General features: G+C 38.7%; 1 protein-coding gene across 2 annotated transcripts in view; it reads left to right on the top strand.

Moving 5' to 3' along the window:
- The first annotated feature begins 1,854 nt into the window (after nt 1–1,854).
- DHRS7C (dehydrogenase/reductase 7C) overlaps nt 1,855–21,995 on the top strand; it is a 58,140-nt gene continuing 37,999 nt past the window's right edge. The window contains exons 1-2 of one of the 2 annotated variants that reach the window (XM_036756347.1): nt 1,855–1,971; nt 2,258–2,417. In XM_036756347.1, the coding sequence (XP_036612242.1) occupies nt 2,264–2,417 (154 nt within the window). In that variant the 5' untranslated portion in view covers nt 1,855–1,971; nt 2,258–2,263. Of the gene's footprint in view, nt 2,041–2,257; nt 2,418–21,995 lie in introns of both variants that reach the window. The other variant, XM_036756348.1, reaches the window with a different exon arrangement.

Genomic DNA, 21,995 nt, shown 5'->3' with positions numbered 1-21,995 from the left:
ACTCCCATTGCCATTTCTAAGGAGACTTCCCACCTCCAGTCTCTCCTCACTCTAATCCTATTTCATGTGGCTACCAGAATGATCTTTCTTAGAAACATATTTGTCCTTAGAAACAGCTTTGTCCTTCCTTTTCTTAAAATCTTTCTTACCAAGTAAAGTTCAGACTTCTTTTCTGGGCTTTTGAAACCTATCACAATCTGACACTACCCTCTCCTTCAAGCTCATTTATAGCCACTATGCTTCAATCAAACTAATCTAATCTGTGTCTCCTAAACATTATCTACATTTTCCTATTTCTATGCCTTTGCAGATGGAATATATTAGATGTCTGAAATGAGGGTGAAAGAAAAGTCAAAGACATCAAGTCTTCAAGCTTGACCAATGGGTAGTATTAAGTGTGACCAATAGGACTAGAGACATGGAGAGAAGGACGGGTTTAATGTGGAAAATAATGAATTCCTTTTGGAATATGTTGAGTTTAAAGTGCCAGTGGGACATTCATGTCCAGCAACCATTTGGAGCCTAAATTCTCCAGTCCACCCCATACTCAGCTGTCAAATTAATCTTCCCAAAATGGAGGTCTGACCATATCACACACACACACACACACACACACACACACACACACACACATGCACACACACATACGTCAATAAACTCCATTGGTTCCCTATTACTTACAGGATCAAATGTGAAATCTTTTGTTTAGCCTACTCCTACCTTTCAAATCTTCTTACACCTTGCTCCTGATCCAGTGCCACTGGCCTCCACTAGATACTCCGATTTCCCAAATGCATTTTCACTTACTGTTACCCCATGCCTGGAATTCCCTTCCTTCTCATCTCTGTGTCCCTCCCGGCTTCCATCAACTCTCAGTTAAAGTCTTACATTCTCCAAGGAACCTTTTCCAATCACCTTCAATGCTAAATCCTTCCCTCTGTTGATTATTTACAATTTACACTGCATATATCTTGTTTGTATATAGTTGTTTGCATGTTGTCTCCCCCTTTAAATGATAAACTTCTTGAGAGCAAGTACTGTCTTTGACCTTTATTTGTATCCCCCATACTTAGCACAGTGCCTGGCTTTTGTTTGTTGTTTGTTGGTTGTTGTTCAGTCATTCAGTCATGAATGACCCTTCATGACCACATGGACTATTGCACATCAGGCCCTTCTATACTCCACCACCTCTCAAAGTCTGCCCAAGTTTGTGTTCAGTTTCAACGACTCTATCTATTCATCTCATCCTCTGCTGTCCACTTTTCCTCTTGACTTCAATCTTTACCAACATCAGAGTCTTTCCCAATGAGTCCCATCTTCTCTTTATGTGGCCAAAGTATTTAAGTTCAGCTTCAGTATTTGTAGGTGCTTAATTAGTGCTGATTGTCTAAGTCTATGTCCCTGATACTTTCATCCATTAATCCTTTTGCTCTTCTTGAGCTACATAGCATAACTTGAATTCCTTCATTACATGTCAGCCTTTCAGTTATCTGAGGACAGATATCTTTTCATATTTTCCCTGTCTTCTCTTCTCCAGATGAAATACCTCCATTTCCTTCAACCTGGTCTTGTTTTGTCACTTTCCTCTGATTATACAGTGGTTTATCTACTATATAGGAAGCCGGATAAAGCACATTTGGGCAGCAAATCCAAAATCCTGATCCCTAATTCTCAAGCTCAACCTGCACAGGAAACTTCTTTCTAACAGCCAGCCAGGCAAAGAGAGCTTTAAAAGGACTGGCAAGCTTTCTGAAACCAGATACAGCAGGCATGTGTCCCTGAATATCAGAGCAGACACTATAATTACCCTGAAAAGCCTTTTAGTGAAACCAAGAACTATAAATAGCCATAAGAGCCCAAGCCCAAGTGGCTTTAGCCCATAGATTTCCTTCTAAAAATGCAAACCCATTTTAATTAAATTTGGGGAGGGCAGTTCTCCCCTGGACTTCATTTTGGCTCCTGGAAAACACTGTGAGTAATTTCCTTTTTGTCAAGTATTTGGAGATTATCACTTGCAGTGCTAAAGCTGGGAACATTGGGGTGAGTTCTGCCACATGCAGAGGATAACTAATTACCCATACTGGGGAATCCCGGGGAGACAAAGAAGGTGCCCAGAAGGACCTGCCTCTGAAACCTCCGGGCAGGCAAGGCCACTATTGGGATGCATTGCTGGATTTGGTCCTACACCATCTTTGTAATGTAAATGATATCTCTTTTTGAAACTAATTGTACTTTCTTCCCACTACCACCCCTGAAGAGCAAGATGGGGATCATGGCCGTGCTCATGCTGCCTCTGCTCCTTCTGGCAATCAGTGGGATTCTGTTCATCTACCAAGAAGTTTCCAGGCTGTGGTCAAAGTCAGCAGTCCAGAACAAAGTGGTTGTGATTACTGATGCCATCTCAGGGCTAGGCAAGGGTAAGTGCACTCTTCTCATCCATTCTCCTTTCTGCCCTCTGGGATTGGGAGGAGGGGAAGGGAGAGGGAAGAGGGGAAAGTGAGAGACACGGAAAATGCTCTTAAGGCAGAAGCCAGGTATGCCTGTCTGTAGCACTCCTTAGAGGATTTGGTGCAGCACTATGAACAAAGTGTGGTCACAGACTAATGTGAAACTTACTATAATGAGCAGATCAGAGCTTTCACATGCACAGCATTAGGCCCCTTCAATAGAGGCCCTTCACTGAGGCCACACACTCACTACAATGATGCTGACATTTCTCAAAACATGTCTAAAATACCTCTTTGGGAATGTACCTCAATCATTAGTACTCCAGAACTTCAAAAGATACTTGATATCATCCATAAGGGCACTTGGGGAACTGCCTCCACAAAAAGAGATCACAGCCTCCTTCACACCTTAATGTATAGTTTTAAGAAGTTGCTATGGCTGAAAAAAAAATGAGTCAGTTGGTGAGCAATCTTCTGGCCTAAGCTGGTCCTCTGAAGAACCTGCTGGTATAGGGTCCATCTCTTGGGCTCTGGCTAGAAGCTTTTCCAGCTTTGCAGTTTCTGCTGGGGCTTTTACTCTGCTAATTAGCCTGTAAGAACACAGGAATACCTCCAAGCTAGGGAGAGGGGTGTGTGTATGTGTGTCTGTGTGTCTGTGTCTGTGTCTGTGTGAAGCTCATCAAGTTTATAGATATCACCAAGCTGGAAGGAACAGCTAATACACCAGATGACAGAGTCAGGATCCAAAGGATCTGGAAGGGATAGAGCATTGGACTACAAGACTAAATCCAATAGGGATAAATGTAAACACTTAGATTTTGGTACAAAAAGTCAACTTCACAAGATATAATGAAAGAGATATAATTATACAGAAATTGTTCTGAAAAAGCTTTTGGCATTAGAGTGGACATTAAGTTCCATATGAGTCAGAAGTATATTGTGACTTCCAAAGAAACTAATGATATGTTAAGCTGTATCAAGAGAGTCATAACTTCTAGGAACAAGGCACAATAATTCCATCATATTCTGCCCACATGGAGCAATCAATCAGTTAACAAGCATTTATTAAGTACTTACTACACACTAGGCATACCAAAAAAAATGCAAAACAAGTTCCTGTTTTAAGGAACTTACATTGTAAAGGAGAATATAACTTACGGAAGTAGCACATATCTTAAGTACAGATTAAATGGAAGGTAACCTAAGGAGACTGCACTAGCAGTGAGCAGTCTAGGAAAGGTCTCCCAAAGTCCTTCCTTGACTTGATTTGAATATAGTCTTAAATAGAGCCAGAGATTCTAAGAATCAGAGGTTAGGAAGGAGAGCATTCAAGGCATGGGAACACAAGTACAAGGCCATGGAGACAGGAAATGGAATGTCATGTACAAGGAATGATAAGTATGTCAATATAGCTGAATCATAGAGTCAGAAAAGGTAAATTGAATGTAAGAAGCTTGGAAAGGAAGGAAGGGGCCAGGTTGTAAAGAGGACTTTATATTTGATCCTGGAAGTAAGAGAGAGCTACTGGAGTCTAGTGAGCTTTGGAGAGGCATAGTCAGAATCTTCACTTAAGGAGAATCACTTAATATTTCTTAATGGAGAATGGATTGGAGTGGGATTAACTTGGGGTTGGGAAACCAATTAAAAGTCTAGGTGAGAGGTGATAAGTGTTGTGTGACTGGAAAGAAGGGTGTATGAGAGATATTATAGAGGAAAAATACACAATTTGATAACTGATTGCCTCTGAGTGGTGAGCAAGAGAGTCTGTGGTGAGTGTGATGGGGAATCAATCATGGAGGATTAAGTAGGACTGTCATGATGTGGTGAGGGTCCAATTGAAATTAGCTATTATACATTAATTGAGTCAGCATGATCTTGTCATTTCCCACAGTTCCATTTGATAGCATATGAACAGGAGCAAAGTATTATGGGAGTAAAGCAGGGTTGGACAAGAGAGCAAGGGGTTCAAGAGTAGAAGATAATGTTGAGTTGACCTGGCTCCCCAAGGGGTGGAAATAGGAAAAGGAGAAAAGTGTAGCCATTGTAAGGAGTAAAGAAAACTGAAAGATGGAAGGATTGGAGCTCATGTTGAAGACCTCATGGGGAGTTATGTGTTCAGTTCTGGGTAAAATGGTTTAAGGAAGGAAGGAAGGAAGGAAGGAAGGAAGGAAGGAAGGAAGGAAGGAATTGCATTGATAACCTGAAGAGTGTCCAGAGGAAGTCAACCAGGATGGTGAAAGGCTATAAGCCCGTCTCTTATGGGGATTGATTGAGTGCAAAGGGATGTTTACTTTGGAGCAAAGAACTCAGAAAGGACATGATAGTTGTCACGTGGAGGAGAGATTAGATCCTAGGGAGCAGAACAAGGAGAGTGAAAAGTTGCAAAGAAGCTTGATGTCAGGAAAAACTTATTAATAATTAGAGCAGGACAAAAATGTAACTGGCTGCCTTAAGAGGTGGCGAGTCCCCCTTCTTGCTTTCACCTTTAAGTAGAAGCTGGACATCCACTGATTGGGTATATTATAGTGCAGGTTCCTTTGTTTATGGGTTGGACTAAATGACTTCTGAAGTCCATTACAAGGCTCAAATTCTGTTATTCTGTGTGCCTGTGTTGGGAAGAGCTGTGTGGGAGGATGGGGGTGGAGGGAGTTGGGAATCCTCCCAGCATTCATCTATTAAGGATGGCAAGGTCCCAAGCTATCCCTAGAGGAATGCCGTTGACCATGTTTTGCTATATGTCTCTAACTCCAGCCAGATGTCTTGTAAATATGTACCACTAGTCAAAAAGCAAGCAAATATAAAGGATCGTGTGATTATAAATTTAGAGCTGACACATATTCTGCATCAGCCACTGCTTTGCTGGAGGCATTATCTCTACTGAAGAGTAGAGATATCTCTACCAGATTTGTTGTCTCTGCCAAGAACTGTTCTGCCATACGGATCATCTCCAGCAGGTGTGTAGTCTCTACTCACCATAGACAGGTACATGATTCTGAAGCTTCTCTCTGCTTCTAGCTTCTGGTTACAGCTAGAGTCCTTGGCCATAATGCTGTCTGGCTATCATGGCTATAGCCATGGCATCCAGGCTTATTTTACAAATGAAGAGACTGCGGATCAGAGAGATTAAGTGACTTGCCCAAGATCACATAGCTTAGTAAGTATAAAATGAAGAATTTGAACCCAGGTCAAGTCCAGCATTCTATCCACTCTGCCACACTGCCTTTCTCTCAGTGTATATGCATACTTATTCCTGGAAAGACCATTTGAAGCATTCTCTTTACTGGCAGTGGGTCAATAGCTATCAGCTTTGTATATAACAGATGGTTATGTTCTTCTGTGGGGAAGGGGTGAGAGCAGTGTGGTATAGTGGGAAAAGCACTGGATTGGGGAGTGCACTGACCTGGTTTCAGGTTGTGGCTCCACCATTATCTAGATGGATAATCTCTGGGGCTCAGGTGGTTTTACTAGATTACTCTAAAGTTCCTTCCAGCTCTGATTATAAGATTCCCTATAGGGAGGAACAAATAGGAACCAACAAGCACTTACTGTCCCTCTACCCTTGGCCTGGGTAGTAGGCCATCATGGCCCACTGGGGGGCCATGTGACTACATGATCATGGGCCAGTGACTTCATATGCATCCAAGGTAGTAAGAGGTAGGTTGCTTTTATTATTAGAGCCCTGTGTTTAGAGTCAAAAGATCAAAGTTCAAGTCCTGATTTTGCCTTTTACTAACTATGAGATTCTAGAAAAGTAGCTTAAATTCTCCGAGTTTCAGTAAAGTGAGGGTAACAATATGCTACCTTCTTGCAGGACTATTGTGACTCTCAAAACAGATTAAAATAAGAAAAGCATTATGTAAATGATAGGAATAATTAATAAGAGCCACATTCTTTCCATGCATTAGTTCGATAGGGATATAGTACCTCAAGATACCTCCTGCCCCTACCAGCAGATTGGGTCTCCCAAACAAGATTATCCCAGGTCAAAGGTACTCTGTAGATATGCATTCCTTCAAAACTGTAGGCCATGAGCACCCATCGATGTGTTTGCCTCTATTAGTTAATTAGTTCAAAGCAAAGACATTTCATGAAATAGCATAGTTTAAAATATATATGCGTATATGTATCTCCTGCTCTAAACCTGATAAATATACATACCATCAATGTGAAGCATGGATGCATGTAGAGCAAACATAGAGATGCACATGTGTGGTCACAGGACCACATATGGAGTAGCAACTTATGCTTCCAACACAGCAGGGCAGTCATATCTTCTGGAGTGTTATCACACTGCTCCTCGCAATCCTGCTCCGTTTTGGTCTCTGCCAGGCGAGGAGTTTACACATATTCTGCATCAGACATTGCGTTGCTGGAGGCATTATCTCTACTGAAGAGTAGAGATATCTCTACCAGATTTGTTGTCTCTGCCAAGAGCTGTTCTGCCATACAGATCGTCTCTAGCAGGTGTGTAGTCTCTATTCACTGTAGGCAGGTACATCATTCTAGAGCTTCTCTCTGCTTCTAGCTTCTAGTTACAGCTAGAGTCCTTGGCTATAATGCTATCTCTTTTCTCCTGAAAAGAGAGGCCTCTGATACACCCTTTTAGATTCATGTCCTAACACTTTTAATATTTCAATAGCTCCTTTCAAAAGGTAGCAGCATTTAGCCATTGGCAAACATTGGCAAAAGTATTTCCTAATGTAGAAGAAAATCTTCTTTATTTTCCCTTCTAAAGGAGTGGACTGATTTATTTCTTTTGAGGCTTAGCTAGAAGGCTTTGTCCCAATCACAAAGCTTTAGATATAGAGCTGGGTCCTGCTGAATAGTTAATGCACTCCAGCTTAATCTTTTTCCTTGAATTCAACTTCCTGGTCCTGTGCATGAGTATCTCTGATGGAAGCCTATCCTGGAATAGACCTTCCCTATGACTTCCAATTTTAACCTCTGAAGGCTAGACTACATCTAGTCATCCATGCAGGGGTTACCTTCCCATCAAAGTTGCCTAAAGCTCTAGGGTCTGGTCTTCTCCACTTTTTCAGTTTCAAAATCCATGCTTGTTTTCCATACAGAGGGACAGAGGGTGGTGAGGAGAGAGGCACAGACACAAAGCTAAACCCTGGTGGCAAGTTTCTTAATTTCCTAGAAATGTCTAGCTATATCCTGGCCTTTATTTTTTAATTATGATCATATGAGATATGGCAAGACAGAATCTAATATGCACTTTCCCTTTTCCCAGTAATTTCCTTGCCTTTCTCAGAAATCTTTCTGTCTTAGTTATCCCAATGATTTCATAAGGATGCAGCTGTTGGTGTAATTTCTTGATTCAGGTTTCCCTCAGTCAGCAGAACTCTGGCTGGCATGATTCCTGAGGGTGTTCTCATACCAGCCATGCTATTAGGATGATATGGGGAGAGGGGATGAATAGATCCCGTGCTAGCTGCTGATCTTTGCTGTTTTAGCTTTTTCCATTTAACTACAACTCAACCCCTTTATTTCCATGCAACAGGCATTTACGACACAGTCAGCATGTGCAGAACCCCATATGGGGGTCTTGGGGGAGGAAAAAGCAATCAGGAGCTTGCAGTTTGGTTGGCAGCAACTATTATGGCTTCTATTTACAGGCTCTTCAGAGTTAAAAAGGATTTTTCTACTAACATCCCTGAGATACAGGGAATATAGGCATGATTATTGCCATTTTACAGATAAAAAATGGAGGCTTTTAAAGATTTAGTGACATGCCACAAGTCACAAATCACAGAATATAAGAGATAAAAAAATATCGAGCAGAGGCACTGAACTGGAACCCAGGGCCTGTAACTTTGGACAAGTTGCTTCCCCCTGCTGCACCTCAATTTACCCCCCTGCAAAATAACAGGATTAAACTAGAGGATCTCCAAGGTGCTTTCTACCTCTAAAGCTAATCCTTTGATCGAATATAGCTTTTCCCAAAAGGTGTCTGCACATGTGAATCACATTCATTATAAGTTCAATCATTAACAATGCTTTTCCCTATTTAAATGTTAAACAAGAAAACTTTCAGATTTAAAAAAAATACTTGTGTTTGTGCTTGTAGTAAGTATTTGTGACACATTTCACCTTTGTAGGAATTAGAGGACCCAGAGGCTTTCTTTAGGGAAAACTGAGTCAGATAGTCAATTAGTGACCAGTGAGCGGAGAAGACTCTGGGCTTGAGTGATGGAGACAAGTAGCTTCCAAAAACCTCATAGGTGAATGAGAAAGCCAGGAAACTGGTCCACTTTTAGTCCTCTCTTTCAATTTCTCTCTTGCTTTCATTGTCTCAGCCAGGCCCCAGAACTTGGACACGGAACTTAACACTGATATCTATATTCCCTTTCCATAACCTGCAGATAGATTCAGGAGAAGACTTTTGGATAAGATCAAGTGGAAATCTCATGTGAGAGAGATGAAACCTTTTCCCCTTGTTTCTTCATTGTGTTAAATAAAATAAGTCCTCTATGACTAGATTGCCTGTGTAAAATAAATAAACAAAATTTAAAGAGAATGAAGAAATTTCCCAAATAGAGGGTGGAGACTCTAGAGATATAGATTTTTCTGTTTTAATAATTCCAATAGATATTTTATATTAGCCTCAGGCTAGAATTCAGAATATGAAAGGCTTCTTTCTTGCCCATTCATACGAACACACAAAACCTGAAAGGATAAAAGACCCCCACGTATACACTGGAGAAGACCTTCTGTGCATGTGTCAGAAAACTCTGGAGAGATCACTGGATTGGTAGTTTGAATATATTGGCACCTTGTTGGAAAATTATATATTATACTCCTCTTGTTAATTAATAAAATGATGTCCTGCTATTCTGTAGGCTTACAGGCAGCACCCAAACTGATATGGGCTGTTCCTCCTATGCACACTCAGCATCATATGGGATCCCTGTCAAATATACTCAAGTCTCACATTACAGATGCAACAAATATTTTTTCTTATGAAATAGGACTTATTTTCTCTGTTTGATACAAAATTTCCCTGACTTCCATTTATACCATTGGTATTCCATTGCCCCATATCCCTCTCACTGCTAGGATTAATATTTATGGTTGCTTTCTAAAGTTCAAGGCCAAAAGTGTGTCACGGCCAAATTAGCTTGGAATATACAAGTGTACGTGAATCTGCGCCAACCTTAGAGTGAGACCTGGATTTAAGTTCATAAAATGATACAATTTTAAAGTTGGAAAGGACCTTCGAGTTCACCTAATTCTCATTTTACGGATGAGGAAAATGAGGCTAAGAAAGGTTAGCCTCAGAAAGAAAGTAATAATAGGTAGCATTTATATAATGCTTTAAAGTTCGCGGCACATTTCACAAATAATATCCCCTTTGACTCTCACAACCCTGGAAGGTAGGTGTCATTATCACCCCCATTTTGCACATAAGGAAACTGAGGCAAAGAGAGCTGAAGTGACTTGCCTAGGGTCACACATCTAGTAAAGTGTGTGGAACTACATTTGAACTCAGCTCTTCCTGATTCCACTGCACTACCTAGCATATGTAGCTTGCTTAATATTAAGTAAGTAGCACAGATAGAATTCAAACTGAGATTTCCCAACTGCAAATCCAGTGATGTTCTTTCCTCTGTTAGCACTGTAATGAAAGAAACCCCACAGCAATAAAGATACCAGGTGGAATACAGCAGCAAACTCCTAGCAGAATTTGGAGATAGTGCTAGCTGGGGCATCTAAGAATAGGAAAGGCCATTAGTGGTTGCCAATGGATAATTCCACTGGCCACAACCTTGGGCCTTTTAAGCAGATTTTCTTCACAGCACAGCTCAGGTGAAACCTCTTGAGTAAATCTTTACTGGTAAATTACTCTTGAAATTACTTTGTTTTTCAATTTCTTACTCATATACATGTTCTATCCCCTAGCTCCTCAGACGGAAGGGATTGTTTTATTTTTTGCCTTCATATTCCCAGTGCCTTGATTGATAATTTTAAAGAAATTTTTAATTTATGGACTAAAACAAGCATATCCATAACATAGTATAATTTGAAAAAAGATGGTTGCACATGAAACGGCAAATCTACTACATACATGCTATTTCTTTTAAGTTGTCATGTAAATTTCTTTATTTTCCTTTTTTCTACCCTCCCCCCATCCTGGAGATGGCTCCCATTAGATATAAATATGTGCATATGTATATATATGTATATATATATATATAATCCTTCTGTATATACTTCTATTTATCAGTTCTTTCTCTGGATGCAGATAGTGTCTTCTTTTATATGTCCTTTGTAGTTAATTTGGGCATTTATAATAGTCAAAATTACTTATTTGCTCAAAGTTGTTCTTAATACAATATTGCTGTTACTGTATACAATATTCTCTTGATTTTGCTCATTTTGCTCCTCATTATTTCATGCAAATCTATCCATGCTCTTCTAAGATATGATAGTTTTAGAAAATTCTTCAATGTGTTAGAAAATTCTGTTTCCAAAGTATTTTTAGTATACAGACATGAGTTTGTACAAAATAACCGACATATTTCCAGCCACAAAAATTTAGTTTTTGAAACTATCATAATAAAAAAATCATTAATATCTCAAGGCACAGTACATACTTAGAGCAAAGTTCATTGTTAACAGTAATGAGTTTAGATAAGTCATCCAAAAAACTCTTGATAATTCGGAATTTTTTGGCCAGGTCCTTCTCAGATCTGGTAAGATAATCCTTGATTTTATCTTGTAGCGTTCCCAACAAAGTGCTCGTACTAGGAATAGAAGTGTTGAGCCTGGCATTTTTTGTGGTTCAGTTGTGCTCACATTATTAAGTACTGTCATCCATCAGTGTTTCCTTTGCAGCAACATTTTAAGCCACTTTTTCATTTTGTGAAGGTTAGTTAAAACTAGAGGATATAATATCTCCCATTAAAATGTGAGTTGCTTGAGAGAAGGGACCACCATTCTTTTCTATTTCTATAACCAGCACACAGCAGAGTACTTTATACATAGTAAGTGCTTAATAAATGCTTTCTTCAGTCATTCACATGTCCACTTAACTAGGGACATGTAAAGTACAATACATTGCAATAGGAAATGCTTAAAGCAAATGAATGAGTCAAGACAGCACTATTAACCTCTCTACATTGCAGAACTTCCATTCTTTCCTCAGGATATCTTATATATCATACATAATATGTGACTATCTGATATATAGATTGAATATTGGGTGTCAGCATCAAGTTGCATACCAAATATTAGTAAAGCTTAATTTCTATTTTTTAGAAAAAAATAGAAATAAAAGTTCTAATAATTTCTTCCTGTACAGCGATTGATCTTCTCATACCCAACACTTTAGAGACCATTATTCTTTATGGGACTGGACAGAATCACCAGTTCCTACATAGGTAGGGGTTCTGGTCACCAGGCCTACTGGTGCAGGCAGCATCCCACCAAGGAAGGAAATCTTGCCATCACAGGAAAAAAGAGTGCCATGGTACTACTTTCCTCACTGAGTTGTTATGAGAAATGTACTATATACATGGTTATAGAAAAAATACTTTATACATGTAAATTGTTGTGTTTGTTGGGAAGAAAATGCTAGATATGGGACATGGAGTTGTATAGTATGGACTGTTAGGTAGGAAAAGTATTCAACACTAAAGAAGATGGAAAGCAGACACTATATGTTTAAAAATATGTTTATAAATTCATTGCTCACAAATGGACGTTGGAAAGATATATAGTATTCCTTTGTCTATGTGACCTCAATTCTCCTCAGGTACAGTTTCGCAGATGACCCCCCCCAAAAAAAAAACCTAGGAGGATGTCATGACATTGTATATCATGATCTATTAAAAAAAATCTTGGCAGGCTAAAATGTTGGGTTGAATCCAATGAGATCAAATTCAATAAGGATAAATATAAAATCTAATCCTTGGGTTTAAAAAAAAAGTATCCTTACAAGTAAACTTGTGCTAGACAGCTCCAAGATGACAGTTTGTCTAGAAAATATTTGAATGGCTTAGTCAACCACAAGGCTAATTAACCCCTCTTCAGGCAACTTAGTGGCTCTCTACTCCTGCTGTTTACCATATTTGTTCCAGACTAAGTATGGACGCTCATTCAACTTTAGCCCTAGTGCAACTCAGAATATCTGATATATCAAGCAATATACTAGCCCCTGCCACCCCAATAGCAGGGATGTGTGTGTGTGACACCACAACCAGCCGTGATGGTTCTTTGTGATCGCTGCTTCCTTTCCTAGATGTTCACAAATAATGCCATTGAATTTTTCTAGAAATTAAACTCATTTGCCTAGAACTTGAAAATCTGTCTTTTTTTAGAGAATTGGGAATTTTTACATTATCCATTATATTTAAAAATATTAAACATAAAACATCATGTTATATAAATTTATGAACTATCACGACTTTCTTGTAGTTTTCCAAAAAAGATCTCTCATTTTGAAACACAATGAAAAAATGTGAAGTACAATCTCCTCCCAAAATCCTCTCTCTATTCCTAGACTCAAGATTCAATTAACTGTTTTGGGCCAACATTTGGGTAAATCCATAATTCTAAGTCCCCACTCAATGACTCTACCTGACCACACCAGATGACACATGAAGTTAGAGCAAATGATATTTAAATAAAACAAAAGGTAAGGTACATAATGGGGTGGCTAGGTGGCATTGTGGATAGAGTGCTGGACCTGGAGTCAAAAAGACTCATCTTTATGAGTTCAGATTTGGCCTCAGACACTTACTAGCTGTGTGACCCTGGGCAAGTCACTTAACCCTGTTTGCCTCAGATCCTCATCTGTAAAATGAGCTGCAGAAGGAAATGCAAACCACTCCAGTATCTTTGCCAAGAAAACCCCAAATGGTGTCATGGAGAGTGGGACACAACTGAAATGAATGAACAATAGCAACGTAAATAATAAGGAATAAAATCATGCCATGAATATCTCCCAATTCAATCAACAATAATTAATGAACATTTAATTAATGCCTACTATATGCCAGGCACAGTGCTAAGTGCTAAAGATACAAAAAAGAAGTAAAACAAAAAGAAGTAAAAGTCCCTTCCCTCAAGGAGCTCACAATCTAAAAGAACTAGATGGATACCAATTAATATAATCAATCAATTAATTAATTAATCCTAATATTTCACCATTATGGTGATTTATTTCTTAGCAACTGGAGCTTCAGAACATTTGAGATAGGTTCACACTTCTTAGAGTCTCTCTCCATGTCAGTGGAATCTCTCCTATCTCAGCCATCTTCATCTGCACAAGCCTGGCTCTCTCAGCTGAAATGTGTAGCCTAAATATGGTCTAAACATTCTCTCTCCCTTTCTCTCTCTCTCTCTCTCTCTCTCTCTCTCTCTCTCTCTCTCTCTCTCTCTCTCTCTCCCCTGCCCCATGAATATACATTTTATTAAGAACATGCAAGATACTAAGTAAAGTGCTAGGAGAGATTCAAAGTTCAGATAAAGCATGGACGTTGTATTGTGGAGCTTACCATCTGGTAAATATCACATACTTTGCACTTCATACTCTTTATCTCTCTGTCTCTGTCTCTGTCTCTCTCTCTCTGTCTCTCTGTCTCTCTCTCTCTCTCTTCCTCCAACTTATTTTCATCTACAACTCTTAACTGTTGCAACCCACATCTTGCCCACTCATGTAAAATTCTCCCAGGTTCTTCTAAACTTCCTATTCTGGAAACACTTGTGCCCAGAGCTCCCATTAAGTGAAATTACCATTTTTAAGTTACTCACTGATTTCTGAAGTCATAGTCCAGATAGTCTATCCCTATAATGAAAAAAGTTCTCTCTCAGTCCCAAGTATTATGGGGACATGAAACCCATCTCCAAACGTATCCCTACTATACTAACTATGAATACACATATTTAATCTTTAAAGTGTGTTTTGAAAATAAGAAATTGAAAAGTCATTGAATGAGCTGTGGTGCAGGGTAGTGGAATTTGAGCAGTATAATATGTTTGGGAAAGAAAAAAACAGTAGAATTGGAGCCAGTGGACTTGGGCCTGAGCACTGGCTCTACTGTTTAAAATTTATGGGATTCCAGGCAAGTCACCTGGGCCCATCACAACTCCAGCTGCTCTGTCTTCAAATTAGGAACAATAATATTCATGTTACTCATCTCACAGAATTGTGCAAGAAAAGTGCTCTTCAAATCACAAAGTGCCATTTACATGTATTTATATTATAATATTCCCTTTATTTCATTAATCTTTTGAATAATAATAATAGCTAGCATTTATATAGCACTTTAAGGCTTACAAAACTTGGGATATCTGTAATCTTTTATCCTCCCAATGACATTGTAAGATAGTTGCTATCATTATTATTCCATCTACCAGATGAAGAAACTAAAGGTGAGAAGTTAAAAGAAGCTTGTGCAGGGTCACCCAGTTAGTAAATGTCTGAGGCAGGATTTAAACTCAGGTCTTCTCGACACCAGGTCTGACATTCTCACCACTGAGTTGAGAACGGAGCACTTGAGAACATTGAAATTGAGATGGCAGAAGGAAAAGGAGACAGAAGAAAAAAGTCAGAGTAGGAGAGGTGTGGACTAGTGCAGTGTTACAAAGAACAAGGGAGAAGGTAACCGTTACATAAAGAAAGGCTTAATCCACATTGCCCAATTCTAGAGGACTGAGAACAGGATACTGCATTTGGCTGTAAAGAGGTTTCCCTGTTTCATTACCACCAAATATCCATTCATTGTCTTGAGGCCTCTTCAGTTTCTAGTGAAGTTTTTCCCCATGAGGGTTGTTTTCCTTCTTCTATTTTGATACTTGGCACTTTGTGGCCATTCTGACAGGATAAAGGGGAGCTGGACTTAGTCATAATGATTCACACAGTCATCTTTCTGGAATGCCTCAATGAATACATATTTTATTAAGAATATACAAGGTACTATGTAAAGTGCTAGGAGAAATTCAAAGTTTAGATAAGGCATGGACATTGTATTGTGGAGCTTACCATCTAGTAAACATCACATAACTTCGTAATTTAGTCCAGGCAAAGTCCTAGCTGTAGTGATGGCCAAATGCCAACACATCTACCCCTCTACATGCACAAATGACCCCATTCCATCTTATCTTCTCCAGCAGATTGCTCCCTCTATCATTCCCATTCTCAATCTCTCTATGCCTACTCGCTGCTTACCTAATGCCCACAAACATACCCATGTCTCTCTCATCCTCAAAAACCCTCACTCGATCCATCCAACCCTGATAATTATCTTCATATATTTCTCTTCCCTTTTGTGGACAAACTCCTCAAGGTGGCTATCTACAATCAGTGTCTTCATTCTCTTTGTTCTCATACTCTTCTTAATTCTAGGGTTTCAAGCTTCTGATCTCATCATTTAATTGAAACAGCACTTTCCAAAGTTACTAGTACCAACTGCCTTCTTGACCTCTCTGAGAGAAATTATCATTTTTCTCTTATATTAATAACCAATTATTGAATTCAGACTAAGGTTGCCCCCCTTCTATTTCCTCATTCCCTGTAGGCTATTCAGTCAGCCTTTGAAGAGATAAAGAGATGAAATCTTGGGCTGACTCACCCACTGGAAAAGCTCAGATCTATTCAAAAGATAAAGAAATTTTAGTGTAGGTGAATTGATGGATTCTGGACCATTGTGTTCTACTCAGTCAGGTCTAGGTAGAAGTGGATTCCTCCCTTTGTCTCTTACCCTAGACAGGATGATATGGGTATAGATAAGTCTCTTTGACCAAGAGTAATCAGAGTCATGTCCCCCAACCCTCATTAGAATAAGCCCACCTCTCATTATAATATTCATTCTCTCATTACTTGTTAACCAATTAAAATTGATTGTCACCCTCAAGAACACCCACTCTTCCAAGGGCATATAAGCGTTGGGTGCATTCCATGGCCACTGACCCCTTTTATTGAATATCCACTAGCATGACCAAGAAACTATGCCTCTTGAACTTTTTATACATCACATCTCTAAAGCCTTTGACATTGTTCACCTCCTTGATACCCTCTCCTCTATAGGTTTTCATGACAATGTTCTCTCCTGGTTCTCTTCTTACCTGTCTGCTCCTTTGCTACCTTTAAATCCAGTTCATGCCCACCAAATGTGAGTGTTCCCTCCTCCCCCAAGGCTGTGTCCTGCGCCCTCTTTTCTTACTCTATGCCATTTTGCTTAGTGATCTTATCAATTCCCATGGATTTAATTATCATCTCTTTGCATATGCTTTCCCAGGAGCTCACTGGGCACTGAGGTCATGAACTATGGGATATCATGGACAGATGAAAAAAATTCAGGGTAAAGGAAGGGCGGTATCACAATGCAGGAGTAGAAATTTGGGTCACCTCCATCTCGAGGTTATGTGGACATTTGCTGAGTCAAATACTTATTAGCCTCAGGATTTGTGCTTCTCAGAGTTCCCCTATAAAGACACCAAAAAAATTGACTATTACCTAGCATAACTGCAGGTACCTAGGTTAACAGTGCCACTACAGCAAGAATGACTGTGATCAGTGAGTGCTGAGGCAAGCTAACCTTGTCTGGCCTTGATTCCTTAATTCCAGGGAGTGGATAGCTGCAAGAAAGCCCCAACAGAGCCTCAGATCCTGCAAGAACAATCAAGGCAGTTCCCCTTCTCCATCATGACTTCAGCCATCCTATCATCAGTGTTTATTCTTATGTTATATAAAATCTATGAAATGTTATGTGTGGTAATAGAAATTAGGAGTCTACAGAGTCCACGGTAATGCAGTGGACTCACCAAGCTGGTACTTTGGAGGCAGGTACCAGACAATGGAGTCCCCTGAAACTCCCAAAAAAAGTGGTGTGGAGTCGGTGGGAGTGGGAGAGGGGTGAGAGATAGACAGAGAAAAAAGCAACAGAGAGAACACCTTTTGCTATAGTGCTAGCAGGGTTCACCAAGTGTACTCTCCTGGATTCTTCTATCTCCTTCCTCAACTCTTGAGTATTCCTTTAGAGTAGAATTTCAAACTTTTGGATTTGATTAAATAGGATAACATAAAACAGATAACTCTAGGTGGTGCAGTGGTTGGAGCCAGACCTGGAATCAGGAAGACATCTTCATGAATTCAAATATGGTCTCAGATACTTACTAGCTGTGTGATCCTAGGCAAGTAACTTAACCCTGTTTACCTCAATTTCCTTATCAGTAAAATGAGCTAGAGAAGGAAATGGCAAACCAGTCCAGCATCTTTGCCAAGAACACCCTAAATGGAGTTATGAAGAGTTAGACAAAATTGAAAATGACTGAACGACAAAGAGATTTATTTTAGGAAAAGCAGAGAGAAAGTGCATACTAAGCTAAAACAATGAGCATAACTAAGAATTGTTCAGCCTTTACCCTACTAGTTTGGATCCCAATATCAAAATAGTTGGGCATTTATTATACTTTTTCAGTGGGCAATATTGGCCCTGATGTTTCAGATTTATATTGCTCGTGCCTTTTTACACTGATGTAGCCTATGCTGTTTGTGACTCAAGGCATCATCTTGCCAACATTTTTTAAAAAAATATATGTCTATCTTAATTTTTCTGAACATTCTTATTTTTTAAAAAAAACTATAAGCTGAAAGTATTATTTATACTTCAAAATCTGTAAAGAAAATGCTACATGGTAGGAACAAATACTTGTGAAAATGAAGACAGTAAAATTTTAAATTACTGGAGGAAAATTCAGCGCTTGTGAATGAGCCTTGTCAACAAAATAAAAATGACAGTACTACTAAAATGTACCAGATTTAGTGTTTAATGATCAAACTACCATGCAAATTTATTGTCCAATTTTCCTAGTAGTCTTTGTCAACTAGTGAGTCCCTATCCTGGTAGAATCTTTGTGTGTGTCAAACACTAGGATATTAGATACATTTGCTTCTGTATATTGGGTACCAAATTGGTTCCAGAGATCACTCTAGGTTTTAGATAGTACCTAATTGTCTTAATAATTAATGCTTTGTAGCATGATTTGAGATTTGACACTATCAGGATCCCTTCATTTTCATTATTTCTCTTCTTGACCTTTGACACACACATACACACACACACACACACACACACACACACACCATTATTATTTTCCTAGTTCTGTCAAGTAATCCTTTGGTACTTTGATTGATAAGGCATTGAATAAATGAATTAATTTAGTGAGTATTGCTGTTTTGACCATACCAATTTATCCTACCTATGAGCAATTTATATTTTTCAATTTTTAGGTCTATCTTTATATTCTGTATCTGTCAATAGGTATAACCATTCTGAAAAGCAATTTGAATTATACACAAAAAGTTAAGAAACAGTGGGTGTCCTTTGATCCAGTTATACCATTGCTAGTGCTATGCCCAAAAGAGATCAAAGAGAAAGGAAAACGTGCATCATGTACAAAATATTCATAATCTCCCTTTTTATAATGGTTAAAAAAAAAACTAGAAACTAACAGAAAATCCATCAATTAAAGAATGGCTGAATAAGTTGGGGCATATGTGACAGAACACTATTGTGCTATAAGAAATGGGGAAATAAAATATTTCAAAAAGGCATAGAAAGACACATGAACTCATGCAGTGAAGTAATCAGAACCAGAAGAACGATTTATATGATAGCAAAACTGTAAAACAAACAATGCCGAAAACTATAAAAACTATAATCCATACCATGACCATGATTCATGATTAGAGAGGACTAATGATGAAATATATTATATATTACAGAGACATGACAAAATTAGAATGTAGAATGAGATTTTTCTGTATATGGCCATTAAAGAAATTTGTTTTTCTGGACTATGCAAATTTGTTACAAGATATTTGTTGTTCTTTATTTTTCAATGGGGAAAGGGGTAGGAGAGAGAGAAAATAGATTTTTCCTAATCTAAATAATAGAAAGGTAGGGAAAGTTGTTGCAGATTTGAAATGTTGCAAGATGAGATCACTATATTACAGTTTTACTTAACTGTTTTATTTTGTTACAAGAAACCTCTCACAAAGTGGGGGGGAGCGTAAACCACAAATGTTTGGAATATAAAAACAAAATGTATTGATAAAACTAAAAAACAAAACAAACCTTGAGCAGAGTCCCAATGAAGTAAAGCCTTTCCAAAGGTATTTAAGGATGAAAATAGAAGAACAAATGAAGGGAAAATGGAATATTTAAGATTTAATCTATAGAGTCTTATTGAATTTTTCATAAAAATTTCTTTATGTTTTTAGCCAATGCAACACAGTGAATCATGGTGCCAAATTTTTCAAGTGCTTATTAAGAGCGCTGCAATACGAGATGACCAAAAATTGCTTGCAATGGTGCTTTTTGGTGTCTTTGTGTTGATTAAAAATACTCTCTGCCAACATCTATTTTTCTAAGAAGTACCTGTGAGCCATAGTTTCACTTACCTACAGCTTTCTTCTGTATTCTGTTTTCATTTATAAGGAGAATATCAAGATTGGTATAATTTAGATCCTCCAGTAGCATGTTCTTTCACTGATTATTGTACAAAAATCTCACTGTTAGAGTACCAAGAGGGCTCTATAGTCTAAAAATAACATGTATTTAACAGAATGGGCACATGTATGGAGGGCCTCTGATGTTGCTCCCTATGTGAGAGAAGCCAGGTAGCCTATGGTTCTGGGAGATTGGTGAAGACAAATAACGAAGTGCCTTGGAGAGACTCCGGAGCATGGGTAGACATTCCATAACTGGTTCCAGTCTGCTAACCACATGGTTAAGAGAAGTCTTTGGTTAGTTGTGTGGCCAGAACCTTGAGTACCTTCAAAAGGTACTAGTCAACCAGAATCTTGACCATTTTTTAAGTTATTCTCTTGGTGGTTCTCTCCTTTTAGTTTTATTCTTTTCTGACAGAATTTCACAAAAAAAGTAAACAACCTATTACAAAACTTTGTGGTAGTTTTACTCTTTTGTGAGAGACTGCTCTAGGATGGGCCTGATGCCAACCAGTCCTCTGCTAGTTTAGGTTTAACATTGGAATGAAATGAGACACCCAATCATTTAACAGCTTTTTAAAAAGAGATTTACTTAGCATAGCAGGAAAGGGGTATTCAACAAGGAAACTCATAAAGTGTACATGAAGTTAATTCAGCAGAATTAACAGCTAACTTCAGCAACACCTTTGCTTGCATTGCCCATTGTAATCCACCAATCAAACATGAGAGAGCTCCTGAAGTTCCTGTTGGCTGCTCAAGCCATGAAGAAGTGATGTTAACAGCCTGAACCAATCAAGACTCAAGGATGGTCTTTTTTCAAGGAGAAAATGACCCTAACTTTCATATGCAGAAGTGTTAACATTTTACTTTTTCAACAGAGCCATAAGGGGGAAAGCTTTGGGCCTTCTCTCTCCAAGGCTTATGCTGATATGGCTCTGTGAAAACAGACCTTGATCCTTGGCTTTGCAATTTATTCTTTCATTTTAGGTGACTAGATTAATCTAGAGGCTCTGACCTTGTGAATTTTTAAAGGTCACTTCCTCTAGGAGTACAGGACTCTGGGAGGAAGAATCCATACTGAGTTTTTCAGCCAGACCCTGAGAAGCAAAGACTCTGGGACTCAGCCCAGCAATAGCTAAGATGTGTACTTGGTGAGATCAATGGATGTGAACTTGGTGGGACTGAAGGATCAATGAATTGTAGAAACAGTGCTAAGTTTGAGTCCATCCTCCCCAAAGAACAAGGTGGTATAGGGGACAGTGTGACCGCAAGGTGCTGGGGTAAAATATCTGTACTTTTATTATCACTCTTATCTTTGAAGTAAGTATCCGTTTGTAAAAGCTAATTGATATTAGATGGAACTTGAGTGCTAGTCACTGGTGGCTAACACGAGGGAAAACAAACTGGTAGGGGCTTAAGCCAATAGTATCAGAGAATACAACTGAAACATCTCAGGGTACCCCCTAGAACTCAGAAAGGAAGATGTATAAAAATATGTAGTTCTGGCTAAGAAATGGAGTGGTGGATCACTGGAATAGGTTAGCTACACAAGACACAGTAGTCATTGGCTATAGTAATCTAATGTTTGATAAACCCAAAGACTCTACCTTCTGGGATAAGAATTCACTATTTAACAAAAATTGCTAAGGAAACAGGAAAACAGTATGGCAGAAACTAAGCACAGACCAACATTTTATACCATATATCAAGATAAGGTCAAAATGGGTACATGATTTAGACATAAAGCGTGATACCATAAGCAAATTAGGAGAGCAAGGAATAGTTTGCCTGTCAGATCTATGGAGAAGGGAAGAATTTATGATCAAAGAGGAGAAAGAGAACATTATGAAATGCAATGTGGATAATTTTGATTACATTAAATTAACAGGTTGTTGCACAAAGCAAGAAGGGAAACATAAAGCTGGGAAATCATTTTTATAGTCAGTGTCTCTGATTAAAACCACATTTCTAAAACATATAGAGAACTGAGTCAAATTCATAAAAGTATAATTCATTCCCCTATTGATAAATGGTCAAAAGATATGAGCAGGCAGTTTTCAGAGGAAGAAATTAAAGCTATCTATAGT

This window comes from Trichosurus vulpecula, chromosome 4 (assembly GCF_011100635.1).
Source record: "Trichosurus vulpecula isolate mTriVul1 chromosome 4, mTriVul1.pri, whole genome shotgun sequence".
Lineage (NCBI taxonomy): Eukaryota > Metazoa > Chordata > Mammalia > Diprotodontia > Phalangeridae > Trichosurus > Trichosurus vulpecula.
The sequence above is the reverse complement of the archived record's forward strand: the minus strand, read 5'-3'. Positions and strand labels throughout refer to the sequence as shown.